Genomic DNA, 19,897 nt, shown 5'->3' on the forward strand with positions numbered 1-19,897 from the left:
GTAGAAAACATACACTACCATTTACATTTTTTTAAGAAATTCATACTTCTGTTCAGCAAGGATGCATTAAACTGATCAAAATTATTATGTTGCAAAAGTATTTCAAATAAATCCTGTTCCTTTGATTTCTATTCATCAAGAATCCTGGAAAAAATGTATCACGGTTTCCACAAATTTATTAAGCACAACAACTGTTTTTAACATGAATAATAATAATAATAATAATAAAAATAATGGTTTCTTGAGCAAAAAATTTCACCAATTTTTTTAAAAATAAAAATAAATAAATAAAAATCAACCCCAAATGTTTGATTGGTATACGTTAAAAAACAGTAGTGGCCAAAAGTGATATCTGGAGAGGCTATTTCTCATCATTTTTGCTTTTAATGATCCTACAAGATCATATATCAGATCAAAATATTTAAATATTTAAAAAACTAACTTTGTTAAATATGTAAATATGTATATAACTACAAACTACATCTTATCATGGAATGTAATGAAAATGCACTGAAAAACAAAGCTGACAGGAAAAAACATACATTGAATGCAAAAAATATAATCAGTTATTCATATTTTGTTGGTTCTTCCTTGCTTTTGACAACATAAGTTTTCCATGTGTTGTGAGTAATTTCTTTGGATGACACAATTTGCCATGTTTCATTGTGTTATTATTACAAATGAAACAACTGTGTGCATAGATTAGTTTTACAGTTCAAGCACAACCATGCAACATGCTTACAAAGTCCCTAATAATAAATGTTTGAATAAAGGGTGAAGATGTTCAGCCAGACATCACTAACTCTAAAACACAACAGTGCTAACAATTGTGGCAAATGTAGCCTATAATCTTTGAGGTTCTATAATAACTTGAATAAATCAAATGCAAAATTTCGTATTAAACAAAATGACATGAGGATGAACAAATCATGACAGAATTTTCATGATAGAACTATCCCTTTAAGGAATCAGTTAGAGGTTACCTTGTTTCACTTAGTTGTTGAGTGTATCTCAGCATTGTTTTTTTTGTTTTTTTTAAATGTTGAATAGCAATGTGACAGAGAAATAAAAGGAGAGAGTTTGTCCTGTGTAAAAGTTCACAGCATAACTGTACAGCTTACATAACTGACATTTTGTAGGGTAGGAGTGTCTGAACTGTGTGTCTTTTCCCCTTTTTGGGGGGTGGGATGATATTTCTATTTGTGTGCGCAGGCATATCAGCAAGCTCTGTATGTTGTGTGATCTCTAAATCTCTGTGATGATGAGCCAGGGGTTCTCCTAACAGAGTCAGTCTGCCTGCACACACCCCAGCTTACAACACACACACACACACACACACACACACACACACACATGTTGGGTTTTGTGGTTTACGGGGACTCTCCATAGGCGTAATGGTTTTTATGCTGAACAAACTGTGTGTGCTATTGCCCTACACCAACCCTACACCTAAACTTAGCCCTCACAGGAGACTTTGTGCATTTTTAGATTTTCAAAAAAACACCATTTAGTATTTTTTTTAAGCATTTTGAATTACGGGGACATAGGCAGTGTCCTCATAAACCACCTTCATATTGTAATACCTCTGTCATACCCATGTCATTATACAAATTTGTGTCCTCATAAACCACATAAACACACACACACACACACACACACACACACACACACACAGGGGGTTTCCCCCAAGCAGAAACACTGCTACAGCTAAAGGATGTGGTGAGGTTGAAGTGGCCAGATCGACAGATCTACTTTTCATTATTTTCACCTCATAGAGAGAGAGAGAGAGAGAGAGAGAGAGAGAGAATTTTTTATATACTTACATACATTAGTAATTCATTTTGCACTACATGCTAAATACTTTTATACATTATTATTATTATTTTTCTTTCTGCTAATACGTATGTGCACTTTGTAAGCAGTCCAGCTTCAATTGCTTTGGCAATACAAATGTGTAGTTTTTGTCATGCCAATAAAGCACACTTGAATTGAGAGAGAGAGAGAGAGAGAGAGAGAGAGAGAGACACTATGTAGTCACATATCTATGTTTGTGAGAATGTGTGTGTGTGTGTGTGTTAGGATAGTTACAACACATGTGTTGTTCTAAGACAGGTGTTGAAGTGACTGATCTTTCACCTGCATGTCTTTGTGGCTCAGGTAAAAACTGCACAGGTGTTCATGCGGCTCGTCAAAGGTACACACACACACACACACACACACACCACTGATAATGAGAGAAGTGTCAGATTGTGGATGCTTGAGGGAATTGTACTTCTGCTAGGTACTTTTTCCAATTGTAAACACAGAAATGGGAATACAGAACATTTTTGTTTGTAAATTTTTGTCTCGTATATGCAATGTGGAAGAATCAAGCTTTTATTTTTTTTAGAGCCATTTTAACATTTGGGAATTTGAAGACACTTTCTTAAGCATAATCTCAGTCTGGATAAACATCCAGTACCATGAATTTAGTGTTAAAAATATGAGTAAGAAAATAAACATAACATAAATAATGTTCAGACAACTTTACTCTTTCGAATATATCTCCCAGACAGCAACATGATTATCAGATAGAGACTTCTGCTTAAATCTTGTGCTTCTCAGATTCTTCTCCTGAGAAAAAGATTTCATATGTGTTTCTGAAAAATGTCACAAAGTGCAAAGACACCTGCAAGCCTCCAGTCACACAGTCTTACATTTACTAAATTTCAGGTGAAAAATCTAAAAGGTTGCCATGTTAAGTGCAATGTTATTGAGATCTCCAATATGCCTCTTGAGCTTTGAAAGAGCAAATTCTGAGCTATGATAATGTTTTCGAAGAAAGCACACTACAGAGAGAAAGTAAAAAAAAAAAATTAAACAAATGAGTGAGTTCCTCTTTCTGCCACAATGATTGTAAATGTTTGAGGTTGACAAGCTCATTATAAGTGTTCAGTGTTAACATAATCACTGTTTGTGCCTTCATATCTTCCAAGATGGTATTATCTGAACCACTAATTCATCTAATTCATCACACACACACACACACACACACACACACACACACACACACACACACACACACGCAAAGACAAGATACATGTTAAATCACTATGTTCTTTGTCTCATTAAATAATTATTGTCTTGTTTCTCTGTATGCATGTAATGTACTAAAAGGTCATTACCATGCTAAATATCCACAAAGTCAAGCTGGAAATATAGTACTTAAAAAAACAACAACAACAAAAAAAAAACACTACCATATCATGTCCCAAAAACATGGGTTTAGTATAGATTCCCCCCCCAAAAAACAGTAAAACCATGGTACCTTTTGCTATTCTTTTCTGCACACACTTCTATTTTAATGATTACACCTCTTCCTAATATGCAGTGTTTAAATCAATCTGCATTAATTTAAAATGCTTTGAGTCATTTTCTACTGAAAATTTTCATCAAGAATTCACATCTTAATATTTTGCCTTGAAGACAAATTTAATCCAAAATGTTTAGAGACCTACATAACGAAGTTTCATTTATCCAAAGAGAGGAAGTTGGCTGTGACAGTGCCAGCTTTAGCATGATGGATGAGTAAGACTAAGTCTGTGCTCCCCATCCTGAACTCCTCTTTAAGCTTTGTGAGGAGAGAGAGATTGAGTATTGCCTTGGGGTTCAGGTTGATTGACAGCACGCTCCCAAAAGACGATCCTCTAATTTGCATGACTTATTGAGAACATGCCTTGTGTCAATGCAGCAGATCTGGCCTACAGTTCACTCTTATATTCTTAATGGGATAAAACGCTGCAGCTGAGGAGCAGGAAAAAGAAGTGCTGAGGAGAACGTAAAGTGCTCCATTCTACTGCTGTCTATTTAACAGAAAAGATGAAAAATGAAAATTCAGTTATTTACTCACCTTCATTTAGTTTCAAACAGACTTTTTTCTTCCTCAAAATAAAGAAAGATAATATATTCAAACAATGGCAACATGCGTTACACCAGTTTTGATATGAACAACATAAGCAAATATGTTGCTAGAGTTACAGCATAGGGAAAGATTCAGTCAGTTCATTACATAAAATTATTGTATGGTTTCAGAAGATTTGGAATGTAGCACATAACTCATATGGACCATTTGTACAATATGGTTATTGTTTAAAACTACAACTAAAACTGTAAAAATTACTGAAATAAACAAATTAAAGATAAAAAAAATAATATAAAAAAAACAACTAAAAACTTATAAGACAAACGCACATAACATTACAAAATTACTAAAAAAACAACAAAAAAACAAACAAACAGTTTATTCAAAATAGTAATAAATACTATAATATACTAAATTAACACTTCTTGTGTGGTAATTGAATCATTTAGTCTGTTTTGGAGCTGTAGTCCCACACACCAATGAAAAAGAGCAGCATAAACATTTTGCTAAATGTCTCCTTTTGTGTTTCACGGAAGAATGAAAGTAGTTTCATTTAGGATGAGTAGAGGACAAAAGAGGATTTATACAATGAATGCTGGTATTTATATTCTGTAGCGTCCCCCTATTCACTCCTCCCCTCTGATCACAGTAAACAACCTGAAAAATTGAAGCTCACACAAAGCAAAATAAACAGTCTCATAAGAAGTGTCCTTAGGCACCTGTCTCAGCTTCTGATGTGCATGCACACACACACACACACACACACACACACACAGAGAGTGTGAAAGTAATTAGTTAGAGTGGAGGGGGACTGAAGAATATTGAACTCATCTCTCTCTCTCTCTCTCTCTCTGTCTTTCTCCCACTCTTACACACACACACACACACACACACACGCTCCCCACTGAGTGATGGCTTGTAAGGATATATTGATTGCAGACAGTACACTTTCACTGCTGCACTATCTCAAAGCTGCTGCAGTGTGTCTCTACATGTGGATGTGTGTCTGTGTATGAGACTGCATGAGTTGAGCATATGCTTCCCCTTGTAGTTCAATTATATCTATACATATTTTACACATATACACACACAGTTACTGATTAACAGTTTTTTCTGAATTTTCATAAGTATATGAGTATATCATCTGTAAGTCCTTCAAATGACTGAATTGAGACATTAGACAACTGCTATGTGACTATCTGCCTTTAATTCTGTGTAACGATTTTAACTAAAAGAGAATGTTGTCTTCCTTCTCCTTACAATTATCGGATCAATTTTACATACTTGTACCCACAGGAAAGAAAAATCACAGATGGGATTGCTTTAAGATCTCAGTGGTTTCTTCTGGACACAAATGAGATTAAATGGAGAGTAAATGGAGACTTTTTTAAATAACTAAAAAAAAGCTGTTCTTTTTTCTTTCTGCTTTTTTCTACTTTCTCTGTCTTTATCGTTTTACTTCTCCTGGTCTGCAGTTTATCACCATAGTGAGATCAAGAAGCAAATCTGAAGAAGCGACAACAACCCGCATGCGCATGCACACATGTGACGAAAGCTGCAAGGGCCTGTTGACATAATACAGTCAGATGGAGGTCTGTGCCCATTGCATTGCATATTGCTGTTTTTAAGCATCTCACACAATGAGCATCATGTATTTAAGATTGTGTGAAAAAAAGATTGTGGGGTTTAAAGGGATAGTTCACCCAAAAAATTAAAATTTAGTCATTTACTCACCCTCATGTTGTTCCAAACCTCTATAAGTTTCTTTCTTATGTTGAACACAAAATAAGATATTTTGAAAAACCAAACAGTTGTTGGTTCCCATTCCATAGTAGGGAAAGAAATATGGAAGGCAATGAGGACCGTCTGATTACCATCATTTTTCAAAATATCCTCTTTTATGTTCGACAAACTCATACAGGTTTGGAACAGAAAGTGGGTGAGTAAATGATGACCATTTTTTTTTTCATTTTTTAGTGAACTACTCCCTCCAGAACCCTATGCAAATGCTCAAGAATAAATTTGTATACACTTCAAATGATTGTAACCTGGTAAGATTTTTGAAAAAAAAAATTTTTAAGAGAGGTGTCTTTGTTTATTTGATCAAAATTGTTAAAATAGTAATATTGTGAAAGGTTATGACAATTTAAATGATCTGTTATCTATTTTTAACATATTTTTCTTATATACAACATATTTCTAAAAATATATTTATTTTTTATATATTTTCAGCAGCCATTACTCCAGTCTTCAGTGTCACATGGTCCTTCAGAAATCATTCTAATATGCCGATTTGGTGCTCAAGAAACATCTCTTACTTGTTGTGCTGCTTATTATTTTTGTAGAAACTGTGATACATTTTTAATACGATTCTTTGATGAATAGAAAGTTCAAAAGAACAACAATCATTTGAAATAGAAACCTTTTGTAACATTATAACTACCTTTATTGTCACTTTTGATCAATTTAATGCATACTTGCTGAATGAATGTATTAACTTCTTTAAAAAAAATATTGCTTGATCAGGCATTACAAATAGCTTACACAACTCAGCTGGTAGATATTTCTTTGACCTATGACATACACAAAAAGCAATAACTATGAAAATAATTTATTCTAGGGTTGTTAAAAAAGTACAATTTAACTGCAAGGAACAACTTTCTTTGTACAGGGAGCTTAAAGCTTAATAAGGTTTAAAAACATCTGCCGCCACCCTGCATCGTGTTCTATTCTGCTGCGCTGCATCTAGCTGTTTTTGAAGAACATGTGTGGATGGCCCCAAAGTCAGCACTGAATGCTTGTGCAGACAGTGCTGAGATCAATCAGACAATCAGAGAGCGCGTGAGCAAGCAAGAGGAGGGGAAGGGGTGGAGAGCGAGTCTCAGCAAGCCTGTAGAAACACAACTGACACAGGCAACTCTTCCTGTTCATGGCTTTCTTTCTCACTTTATACAAAACAACAATAATTGTGGCCCACATCTGGTGAACCTTTATTATCTAACATTACTGGGATGGGCAAAATTTGCTTAAAATATAGTAATAACGGAAGGTTCGAGTGGACAGGCATTGCTCAAGTACTGTAACAGTGATGGCCGACATGGGAAAACAACTCATTCTGAACAAAGAAAATAATGATAAAGAAGTGCTCTGTCTTCTCTATTTTTCCCCTCTCCTGCCATGGTGTGTCATCACTTCTTTAAAAAGGTGTGTGTGTATGTGTCAGCGAGTGCAAAGGGAAACAACATGTACCGTAAGGGGCTGCTGTAACCTGTCGGAGAACAAACATTATCTGGTTCAGATTTTTATGCGGTTTGCGTGTGTGAGTGTGTGCACTTCAAAAGCGCCTGGTGGTGCGGCGTGCAGCCACTTTTTACTTACACACAGACATACACATACACACATGCTCAAAAAAGCCGCAGCAAAGAGAGGAAAATCCCTGGTTGGGAAAACCAAGGATCATTCACAATTAGATCTTGTGATAAGCAACAAAGATATCACTGATTGTGTGTGTGTGTGTGTGTGTGTGTGCGCGAGTGCACGCTTGTGTTTCTGCATGTCACATATCTCAGACCCATAAGTGATGATGAGTGTGATAGAAAAGTGTGCAAATCTCCTAAATCACAAACCCTTTGTATGCATATGTTTTGACATACACACACATTAGCTCATCGAGTGTATTTCCTACACAAACACACATAAACCTGAGTAAGTGCCACACTTTCCATTCTCTTGCCCTGACAGCTATGCAGTGGCCATCCCTATTTGATGTTGTCATCTCATTCCAAAGGCATTGCAAAGAGCCAGGTGGAGAAACGTCTCTCACACGCTCTGTCTCTCTTGATGCACATGGCACTATGGATAGATAGATATATAGAATATAGATATATAGAACATATAGAATATTAATATATTTTATAAATATATTTAACATACCAAAAGTGTGTTTACATTTATATTTAATACATATTTGTATATTTAATACATATAAATATTAAAAAAAACATTATTCAAAATATGTTAAAAGTGTTTATTGCACATCTCCACAGAATACTTGATTCTAATTGGTCAGTCGTGACATGTTACATAATTATTAACATAAATTTCTGAATGAGCATTTAGTTTCTTCTTATTTTGCTGTAATAAATGCAGCACTTGAGCTGCTTGAACTTAACAAGTTTCTGTAAAACCTGATGAACATGTTATATCTAGCATGATTTGAGAATGACCCAAAGAGCATTTGTGCTTCAATAGAAGCAAGAACATCTGACGGTCTATACAAATAATTTTACATGCTAATTTACTTACATTAGTGACCTATAAATAGTTTTAAATGTTCTGTTTATGTCCAGATCTAAATTAAATTTTGCACCCTAGATTTTCAACACACACTCAGATATTTGGACGCCACTGTACACATCCCTGGACTCAAACTACTGTGAGAAACAAAGTGTGAGTTTGTGCTTGTGTGCTGGCATGCGTGAGTACCTGTGTGCGTGCGTGTGTGTGTGTGTGTGTGTGTGCACAAGGGCAGACTGGATAAACGTTATATTTGCTCTGACAAGTACAGGTCTTTTCATTCTGAGCCCTGCTGTGTGAAAACAAACATGTCTATCTGAGAGGAAGCAAACAGCTGAGCATTACTACTCCACCTCCACCCTGCACAACCTTTAGCCCCGGGGAAGAGAACTTGTGTGTGTGTGTGTGTATGACAGAGAGAAAGAAAGAGAGAGAGAGTGCTTGTGTGAACCCATGTGAGACCACTTCAGATCAAACAAGACAATCAAAGCAATGTGTTTTCCTCCTCCTCTCTCTCTGCATCATTCACACACAGGGAAGGCTGAACACCTATCGATTATTCTGGCGTTGTTTTGTGTAGCATGCACCTAAAGGAAAATTAAATGGCTCAAATGTAGGTCTTTCATACTTATTATCAGATATGTTTTGTTAAGGTACCAGCTTTGGAAGTACATACAGCATATGGGATTCATTTTCTAAACAACATTAGTGTTACAATTATTTAACATCTTTCATTTCATGAAATGATTTGGACTCGATTGGCAATAGGACTTTTAACAAATAGTCTGCATTTAACAACTGCATAAACATAAATATTGGGAAATACAACAATTTTAAATATGTTATAACTATTTTAATGTGTTGTAATCAATTCACAACAAAGCTGAATTTTCAGCATCATTACTCCAGTCTTCAGTGTCACAGTCTTCAGAAATCATTAAATTATGCTGATTTGGTGCTCAATTTATTATTATTATTATTATTATTTAAATCAATGCTGAAAACAGTTGTGCAGCTTAATATTTTTGAAGAAACCATGAATTTTATTTCTGGATTTTTTGCTATTATTTGTGAATTTTACTAGTAATTTCTGAGCAATTTTACTATCACATTTTTCTGAAGTTAAAAAAGAAAAAAATCTAACAAAGAAACAGAAGACTTCAGAACACAACATTCAATTTCTTCTCCATTTAGTCACACTGCTTTCAAATTACAAATTCAGTTTCAAAATAACTCTGCAACAGATGCAATTTTGATGCAGCCAAGCTCAATTTTACCTATTTTTTCCCTTCCCAAAACGAAACAGATCACAATTATTATGCAATCCAGGTATATGTTGCAGCAAGGGATGCTATAGTGGACATTAATGGTCTTCTTTTTCCCATCAACGACAGGCATGTTTTGGTTTGAAGAGAGTCTAGTTATTATAGCTATAATAATGACATATATGGTTTAATCACACAGGTATTTGACATCAATTCTATGCCAACTGTAATGCGAGAACTTGCCAAGCATTTGTGTCTTCTTTTGCATACTCATGTAGTATAAAGTATATTTCTGGCCATTATTCCTGCATGTGTGTGTGTTGGTTGATTTTGCTGTTAAACTGCAACACAAACCATCCTCTGTTAGTGCTAAATTACATTCTTTTTAATGAGTCATTATCTGTATCAAATGTAATGAATTATGATTCACAATATGCCAATGCCAATCAGTGTATCATATTCAAGATACTTTTTTTTTATGCCACACACAAACCCACACACACAGTGGTGTGGTCTGACCTCCTTCACACTCCTCTACGCTTTCAGATCCCAATCTCATTCGGTAGCAGTTTACCCATACAGTTTAGAGATTATGAAGCGATTTTGGACCGCTACGTCTCAGCATGGGTTTGGACCGTACTTGCAGACGAACAGCAAGAAGGACAGGAGTGCGAATACACAGATACAAACACACAAAGAAGGCCTTTGTTTGTGCAGGAGACTCGCTGGTCTCGGATATCAAAGAGAGATGTGGCCGCCGAGACAGACAAGCAGTGAAGAGGTGACAGGATGCGGGTGAGAGAAAGATACAGAACTCTAGGGAGACAAAGACCAAAGATGGGGTTAAGAAAAGAAAGATCAAAATTGAGATGAGAAAAAAGGACAGCGATATTGAGAGACTGCAGAGATACGCAGACAGTTTTTGAAGTGAAGTACGCCGAGGTCTCAGCCTCACATGGCACACCCACAGCCAGTTCACTGACTGTCTGATACAAAATTCAAAACGCAAAATGCAAAATAAAAAAAAAAAACGCCAATGCTGGCTAAAATCACCAGGTCTTTTTTGATTGGCTGGCACACATTTTTATTTGTTGGCTTGTAATGCTAAGTTCTTTTCAGAAAAACTAATCACTAGATTTGCAATGCGTACATTAATTTCTCCACAATTTTTAACAGTGTTTGAAAGGAATATTTGGATCTATCTATCTATCTATCTATCTATCTATCTATCTATCTATCTATCTATCTATCTATCTATCTATCTATCTATCTATCTATCTATCTATCTATCTATCTATCTATCTATCTAAATTATACAAATATAATTGTAAAAAAAATATATAAAATATTTTTTAGATATATTTTTAAATAGAATGTTCACATAAAATCCATAATTTTTGTGCCTATTTAATTGTGATATGTATTTCATATAAACCCTGCCTTTATATGGCACCTAAAAACAAAATAATCTGTGATTGGCCAGTTTCCATGCCAATCAAGTGGTCTTCTTCTTAAAAAAAAAAAGCCACAATGGGGACCAGACTTTTTGCCACTGGTCAAACTAAGTGAAAAATTCAAGAAGTTCAAGCATTCCAACAACAAAGTTCAAGCGTTCAAACAACCTAGCAAATAACACATTTTTGTCTCACAGGAGCAATGATGTCAGCTTTCTGTGTGCATGGCTACGAATTATTGACTCGAATGGATAACATTCCTCGGCATGGTCTCGGCATGTTGCGAGAATCTTATACACATGCATGCACCCTTGCTCACGCAGACACAAACAAATCACACCGCAAACAGACACAGGAAGACAGCAGCCTGCCAAACCGCTATGCCAGTACACACATTCAGAAGAAGAGAGCAAGAGAGAGAGAGAGAGAGATAGAAAGGATTGTAGGGAGGGAGAAGGAGGTACATTAGTGTCTAAAGGGAAATTCCTGGTGCCCTGGAGAGCTGCAGATCTTAAAACAAACTGTAATGACACACAGTGGTTTTAAAGATCTCAATTTAAACACACACATAAATCAAAGCCTGAGGATGAGCAGAACAAGGGAATATGTATACCTTTTACTACATACAGAGCCGCTCTAATGGAAAGATACAAAAGTACACGCCACGCTGATGGAAATTTGTAGATGCTACTGGAGGGTGGGGATTGCTTTATAGGTAACAAGAAATTCATCGGCTGAAAACACACACGCATGCAGTTCCAATTTGAAATCGTTAATATTTAATTCCTTTGGACAAGGCATCTATCAATAACAGTCACCCAAGGGCATAAACGCCAATCTGACGCACTCTTGAGAGACGTCCGGCATGCTTCATGCCAATGAGCAGAACCTGTTCAGCCCAATAACTATAATGCTGAGTGAGCAAAACTCAGACAGTGTCAAATGTCCTCCAAACATTAGTGTACTAGTCACTCACAAAAGGAAAAGATTGTTAAACACATCTGTCTTACTGACAGTCTATGCCCAATGGGGCTCCTCCAGAAGTAGGCATATGGGTGATGTGCCAAAAGTGATCAGTCTTGGTTACGCGTATGGATTTATTTGCTTTGAAGAATTGAGATTGCAAAGTTCGATGGGCCTGTGATGCATTGTGAATTTTGACCTAGCAAGGACATCAACGGGGCCCTTTGAGGTCAAACGGAGGGTGTAAATTAAAAGTGAATTGATTGATTTTAAGAACGAATTACCAAAATCTTAAAAGGCAGAAATAGAATCAGCTATGACATGTTTTTTTTAAGTGTCACCAAACACAACACAGTTTATGCAAGCAAACAAAAATGCTAAAAAAGGAAATGCATTATTGTTTCAATTTACCACCAACTGATTTTGTATCAAATTATCATTAAGTTTGTTCAATATAAAATGTTTAACATGACTGGCTAAAATGGAAAACAACAGTCTATGTCAGGTTAAGAATTTAACTAAGTAGTTTAACATACAAAAAAGTACACAAATAATAATATTAAGATTGCCATGAACTGCATTTGCACCAAAATATGCTCCAAAATAATTGCACCAAAATAATATTGTACATGAATATATAAAAGCCATATTACTGAACAGTTATATATGTTATAGTTGAATATGGAAATAAAATGTAACAATCTGGAATTATATGTAAATAATTTACCACACTGGTGAACTGCATTTGCACCAAAACATATTCCAAAATCATTGCACCAGAATAAGTTTATTCAGCAATATACAAAATGTTTAACATGTCACAGTCTAAAGAGGAAAATAACAGCCATGTTATTAATTTCACATATTATTATACGGAAATAAAATTGAAACATTTTGTGAGCAAGTCACAAAATTGGAATGATATGTAAATAATTTTTCCATACTGGTGAATGTTGGCCCGAAAATTGTTTGTCACTGGATATAAAAACAGATATCGGAAGCATTTTATAAGCCTATTTAATATTTTATAACTATAAGCGAGCTGCATTTTATTATTCTACTACCACAATCCAAAAACAGACACAAATTGAGAATCAGTGAATTAAAGCCCATTAAGGTCATGAGATGAAATTTAGTAAGGGTTCTGTTATTTGTTCAAGGTTCTGTTATTTCAGATGCAAGTCAATAGACAAGCCAAGGTCACACATCCTTACAAAACTCATTTCCCAAGTTGTTGCGATGTGTAATTCAAAGTCTAGAGAGAAGAATGTATTCTTTTTGAAGTGTTCCTGGTGCCACCTGCATGCTATAAAAACCTAACATAATTATATCAACGACTTCCCACAATTCCTCAGCATTGTAAAAGCTAACCAATAGCAAGCTAATGCAAACTAAGAGAAAGCTAGAACTTTGGCTCTGACTTGATCCTTAACAATCATAACAATCAGCAATTAGCTACTACCTATTTTGGCTACAATGCACAGAATTTAGACACTATTATTGCTAGGGTGACAATACATTCTTTTTTTCCTCCAAAAATGTCCCGCGGGATTTCTAAATTGTCTAAAATATCTGGGGTTTGTCTGTGTTTTACACACTCTCTACAGTCCCAATACGTTATATCTGTTTGTATTTGCATTGCTTTGACTGCTTCTGTTAATCCCATCAATTGGAAAAAAAGGGGATGTACTACCATCCTAATTATTACTCATAATTACAGTTATAGGTTTGTCAAAATCCTTAGCCCTAAGTGTTCAAGACTGATGCATAACTGCCATATTTTGGTTATAGCAAAGAATGACACCTCAAATTGTGCAGTTTGTTGAAGAGAAGTAATCATGGTAATGAGGTAGTTGGAATACTATGGTATACCATTTGGTACTTATCGTAAGTCCTGTGAAAGACATTTTTCTCTCCTTCTATCCCATCATCACTGTCTGACTAAGAACTCTTGAGGGAACAGGTGAATGTGAAAAAGAAGTAGAGGTAACAAGGGAACCCTGGTTGTTGTGGATGATGAGGGGCGACTGAATGCTGATACCCCCGGTGGTTTACAAATCAGAGGGATGGGAGACAATGACGGGTTTATCGACCCAACAAAAGGCCTCTTCACCGGGGTTACGAAGGCTGGGAACCACTGGCAGATGGGAGCCAGGGGGCCCAGGTAAGGCAAGGTATCATGTCGGCTCAGAGAAGAGCTTTTTAAAGCTACATTAGCATGCATTGCTAGTGGCGAATTAGAGAGGCAGATAAGAGAGTTTTTGGAAGTGCATGGTAACATGATAAGACCCTAATGCGTGGAAGGTATGGAGAGATTTCAGCAGCAGATACAGTTGATGGAAATGGGAATAAGGACACACTAGGAGCACAATTATGTGCACAAAAACATGCATGCATACATAAAGCAACATGAATGGACAGACTACACACACCGCTGACCTGAACACATCTTCCACTCATTGACAGGAGTCACAGTGTATCTCTAAACAGATTATTAAATTAAGGGATTTCAAACTATATGCATATAGTTTTCTCAAAAATATTTGTCTAAATGTTCATTGTACATTTAATACTTTTTTAAAGTCTCTTATGCTCACCAAGGCTGCATTGATTTAATTGATTTAATAAAAAATACAGTAAAAACTGAAATATTGTCAAATATTTTTTAACCGTTTTATTATAATGCATTTTCAAGAATGGTTTATTCATTTGATGGCAAAGCTGAATGTCGATTTGGTGTTCAAGAAACATTTATTATTATCATCTTAACATTTTTGTGGAAAGCATGATTTTAGGATTCTTATATGAAAATAGCAAAAGAACAGCATTTATATGAAATAAAAATCTTTTGTAACATTAATAATGTCTTTACTGTCAATTACTGCCAGTATTACTTTAAAAAAAAAAACATTCTGACCCCAAACTTTTGAACTGTAGAATATGTACAAAACTATCTATAAACTATAACTATATATGTATTTATTTATTTATTTAACTAAGGACTTGCTTTCTATATGTTGTATGCCACTATTTTCTGTAAAGCTGATTTAGATATATTGCTATTTATGAACAGTCCTGTACAAATACTTTAACTGGATCAAAAAACGTTTTTCTAAAATCAGTTAGCAAAAACATCTAATTTGACTTGAATGCAATGACAAATAAAAGCTAACATGCTGTCTTTGTAATAATGCACATCTGGCAAATGGGTCTTTATTCTTTTACTTACTTACTTATTTATTAAGAAAAAAGGTTTCATATTGGCCAAAGTTTCACAAATAATTTTCAAGCCCAAAGCCCAAATATTCAAAATCAGTTTTTGGGATTTCTATGTTGCCCATTTTAACATCTGCTAGGTGAAGATAAGAAATAAAACCTCTCTCATCAAGTTAAGACATTATTTCTGTCTTATTTCTGCCAAAGTTTAATATCAAATCCATGCAAGGGCCTCTCCGTTGTGGAAAACCCTTTGCTAGAATATGATGCAGATATATATTTTCATGCAAAAACACCCATTTGTATGTAATTTCACAGTAAGAATAGAGATATACAATTAATATAGAGAATCTAGGAAAATTAAGTTTGAAAAGTAAGATCTTTCGGTATCAGCACAAAGATACCAAAATATCTCACTTGACTGCAAACTTTGATATTTTATCCAATATCAATTTAGTTCCCAGACCACATATTAAAAACCCCTGAGCTAATTTATCCTTTACACAGAAACATGACTCACAAATTCACAGAAACACACATGCATGCACATGCAAACCTGCACATAACGTCAAAACAGCTATTAGTGCTTTGACTGGCATGGAGAGGTCTGGAAGTTTCTCCGGTGAGTGTGTGTATGTGTGTGTGGATGAGGGTGTGCGCTGGGCGGGCGATAGCCGCACTTCAAAGAGAGCCAGGATCACATCAACAGCTGGGCTGAGTGTGCTCTCAGAGAGCCTCGACTGCCCACCCACCTGGCTACAGCCATCATCACACACACACACACACACACACACACACACACACACACACACACACACGCACACCCATATCACACACATACAGATGTACAGGGACACAGACACTCACTTACACACATTATGACTCAGAATAGAAATGGAAGTTGTGGATTGTCATTACTGAAGAGGTTTGCTTTTAGCCACAGGCTAGTGATTTTCTCTCTCTCGCTTGCTCGCTCTTACACACTTGCATGCTGGTAATCTCTCTCTCCCACAGGCCAACATGATGAGGCTCTTTGATGGAAGATACAAACAGATGAACTAGAGATGTAAATCTCTGTCAGAGGATCACACACACACACACACACACACATAATAAACTGGAGCTGATCTCATACTCTTCAGTGCTGCCACGCTGTGGGTTAGTAGGAATAGTAGATAGTAAATCGAGCAGGTCTATAATACCTACAGAAAATTATCCATTAACATTCCCATACATCGCAATGGCAATTGTTCGGTTGGCACATGAAGAGTACATGATTTTTGTAGCCAATCACCATATCTGAAGATGTCATGTGACTAATCACTCTGTAAATGCAGGAAATTTACATCATGACATCTGATTGGCTGATGGCACCACAGAAGTCCATTTAATATTTTTAAGTGCTGGTCAAACTGGTTAAAGAATAATTTAAAAGTACATTTGATAACAGTATAGAAATAAAATAGTTTGGAAGAAACATATTCATCTTGTCATATTTTAGTTCAATATAAATTCATACTCCATTGTTATGGTTTTTTAAATGCAAGCATTATAAAGGACACAGTTTAAAAGTTTGGGAGCGGTACTGCACACATTTGATCAAAAATACAGCATAAAGAGTAATATAGTGAAATATTATTACAATTTAAAATAACTGTTTTCTATTTCAGTTTATGTAAAAATATAATTTATTCCTGTGATGGCAAATCTGAATTTTCAGCAGCCATTACTCCAATCTTTAGTGTCAAATGATCATTCTAACATGCTGATTTGGCATTTAAGAAAAATGTCTTTACATTTAATTATTATTATTATTATTGAAAACAATTGAGTTTAAATATTAGAAAGAGAAGAAAGTTCAAAAGAACAACAATTATTTTGTAACATTATGAATAATTTAACTGTAATTTTGATTAATTTAATGCATTCTTGCTAAATAAAAGTATTTTCTTTCCAAAATGACCACAAACATTTTAATATTGCAATAAAATGCAACCCAGTTTTATGCAATATGTAGACTCCAAAAATGCTGGGTAAAATATGAACAAACCTATGTTTAACCGAACCTTCAACTATTGTTGAAAAATGAATATGGCTGGCTTAAAATGAACCCAAAATAGGTTGTAAATTAAAAATCAGACACATAATACTAGAGGCATCAGCAATAATCAAAAGGTGAACATTTATTAATAAGCAATTAAAAAAAAAGTTTATTATATAATTATTATTTATTCATAAATAATTGATATGAATAAATGATCATTCATTGAACATTGAGTTAATTTTAAGCAAGAATATAGTAATTTTAATCAATAGCACCCGCTCTGTCTTTCTGTGCAGAATTTCTTGGCCTGGAAAAAGTTACACTCAACTATCAACCAATACTTATAATATATATTAACACACTATTTATTAAAAGCAATTCACTTCAAGCTTGCAGGGACTACAACACCCCTGATATAAACGCAGCGGGTGAGTGTACTAACACTGTGTCTGTTTGTGTGTGTGTGTAGGTCATGGCTGGCGTGGAGTGTATTAGTAAAACCTTTTGAGCAGCAGTAGCTCTGTGTCTCTATTGATCAGGCTGGATCAATGCCAGTGATTTCCAATGAGGCATACTGAGAGCATTTGTAAGTGTGTGCGTGAGAGTGTGTACATGTGAGACAGAAGATGGGAGCCTGGAACCTCTTCAGGGACAAATCTGAAGAAAGACATCTGCTGATCCACTGCAGTATTTCACAGTGTGAAACCAGCCTTATACACTTGCACTTAGTTGCACATTCACATTCTTTCCATTTCCCTCAGCTGCTGCTACTCTTGCTCCTGATGTCACATATACATTTTTTTCTGCTCTGTAAGGTATTAGGCATATTCCTGCATGCCACTGAATTTTCTTACCTCTTCACATAGCTGCTCAGTTCCAGTTCTTTTAGCTGTAATGGCCAGTGTTGATTGGCTGTTGACCACAAGAACCTGAACCTGAAAGAAACAAATCAGACACTGTCAAAGCAACAATACAGCATTAATAAATATTAAATTAACATGAACTTATATGTTGCTGGTGAAAGAATTTGCTACTTTTCAAGGGTCAACAATGGCGGTGTCATTTTATTGACAATTACTATTACAGTTTTTAATTAGCTATTTAAATGTTCTGTTTTCATTTTAATTTTAACTTCCAGTTATATTGCTATGTGCTTTTGTTATTTGTATTATTTTTTAATTATATTTTTGTACATTTATTTTTCCCCTATTCTTATTCTTACATTTATTTTAGTTTTTCATTTAAGTACTTCAGCTTAAAGGGATAGTCTTACTTTATCTAAGTTTTACTCATCTTCATGTCGTTCCAAAGCTATATGACTCTTTTTTTATGCAGAACACACAATAAGATATTTTGAAGAACACTGATATTCAAACAGTTTTAACACTGGCTTCCATTGTATTTTACATCCATAATGGAAATCAATGGGAACCAAAACTCTTTGGGTCCCACTTTATTTTAGGCGGTCTTAACTACTATGCACTTACATAAAAAAATAAGTACAATGCACTTATTGTGTTCATATTGTATTGCAACACACTTTTGCTGCTATTGAGGTGGGATGCGGGTAAGGTTAGTGACAGGTCTGGTGGTATGGATAGGTTTAAGGGTGGGTTAAGGTGCAAGTAATGGGTCAACAGTGAAACTAAAAATGTAATTCCAGATGCAATTACATGCAGGTATTTATAAAATATAAGTACAATGTAAAAACATGTACATCCACAATAAGTGCACTGTATCAAATGATTCATTTTAATGTAAGTACATAGTAGTTAAGGCCACCTAATATAAAGAGGGCCCACTGTTTGGTTGCCAGCATTGTTCAAAATCTTTTTTTTTTTATATGATTAATGGAGAAAGATGCATTTTGCCCACAGTATGGTTTAGTTACAACAACTACTATCTGAACAATGCTAACCAGCCAAACCTTTACTTCCAAACCGATCTAGTCTTCTTGACCCTGCATCTTAAAAAAGCAGTTCCCAAAAAATAAAAATTCTGTCAGCCTCATGTAATTTCTTAAATGAACATTCTACAATACTATAAATAATTAAATAAATAAATAAAATAACAATAAAACTTTTATATTCCTCAGAATAAAGTAAGTCATATGGGTTTGGAACAACAGTGAGAATTATTAGTTTAAATTTCGGATGAACTAATTCTTTAACCCAGCCATTCCTTTCTCTTTCAACAGACCTTGACACCTCGTTCACCTCCTGTGAACACATACCTCAGCAAACTTTTGCAGACATTTCCTGTTCCTCCCCACCATATTGTACAGTAAGGTCTGATTTTCTGGGTGGGCCAGGAGACTCCCGCCCTTGATATGTCCCTCAGGAGCAGTTATTGTCCTGCCTGAGCACTGGGATGCAGTGAGGCCCCTCACTGAGTCTGGGAACACTGACAGAATGTGTGCTGGCTCACAAGGACCCCTCTGACCTCCAGTGGGTGGCATATGGCTGTCCAAGGAGGTGCCCGTATATTGGATTTGTTACATTGTCTTGAGGTCAAGCGATAGAAATCAATCAGGCAGAGAAGGACTGGGTGAGAGAATGAAAGAATGAGATAACAGTTAGATAACAGAATCATTAGATAACAATTATGATGATTAGGGACATCAGATAAAGGACTGGTACAGAGAGATGAAGAATAAGAGAGAAAAAAGACCATACAAGTGTTTTAAACTAAATTCAATCTTCTTAAAAGGGACAGTAGCACAAAAATGTATAATTTACTCACCCTCATGTCATTCCAA

At 35.4% G+C, this 19,897-nt stretch overlaps 1 protein-coding gene across 2 annotated transcripts in view; it reads right to left on the bottom strand.

Moving 5' to 3' along the window:
* The window catches only part of LOC306873772 (calcium uptake protein 3, mitochondrial-like), a 49,048-nt gene extending 29,492 nt beyond the window's left edge, over positions 1–19,556 (bottom strand). The window contains exons 1-2 of one of the 2 annotated variants that reach the window (XM_079423254.1): positions 19,373–19,556; positions 17,994–18,074 (exon numbers count right to left, since the gene is read on the bottom strand). Coding sequence is in view for 1 of the 2 variants with exons in the window: in XM_079423253.1 (XP_079279379.1) it covers positions 17,994–18,074; positions 19,373–19,414 (123 nt within the window). In the remaining variant the exon portion in view is untranslated. The remainder of the gene's footprint in view (positions 1–17,993; positions 18,075–19,372) is intronic. The other variant, XM_079423253.1, reaches the window with a different exon arrangement.
* Between the last annotated feature and the right edge of the window lie 341 nt (positions 19,557–19,897).

The sequence above is a fragment of the Barbus barbus genome (genome assembly GCF_936440315.1).
Source record: "Barbus barbus genome assembly, chromosome: 8".
Lineage (NCBI taxonomy): Eukaryota > Metazoa > Chordata > Actinopteri > Cypriniformes > Cyprinidae > Barbus > Barbus barbus.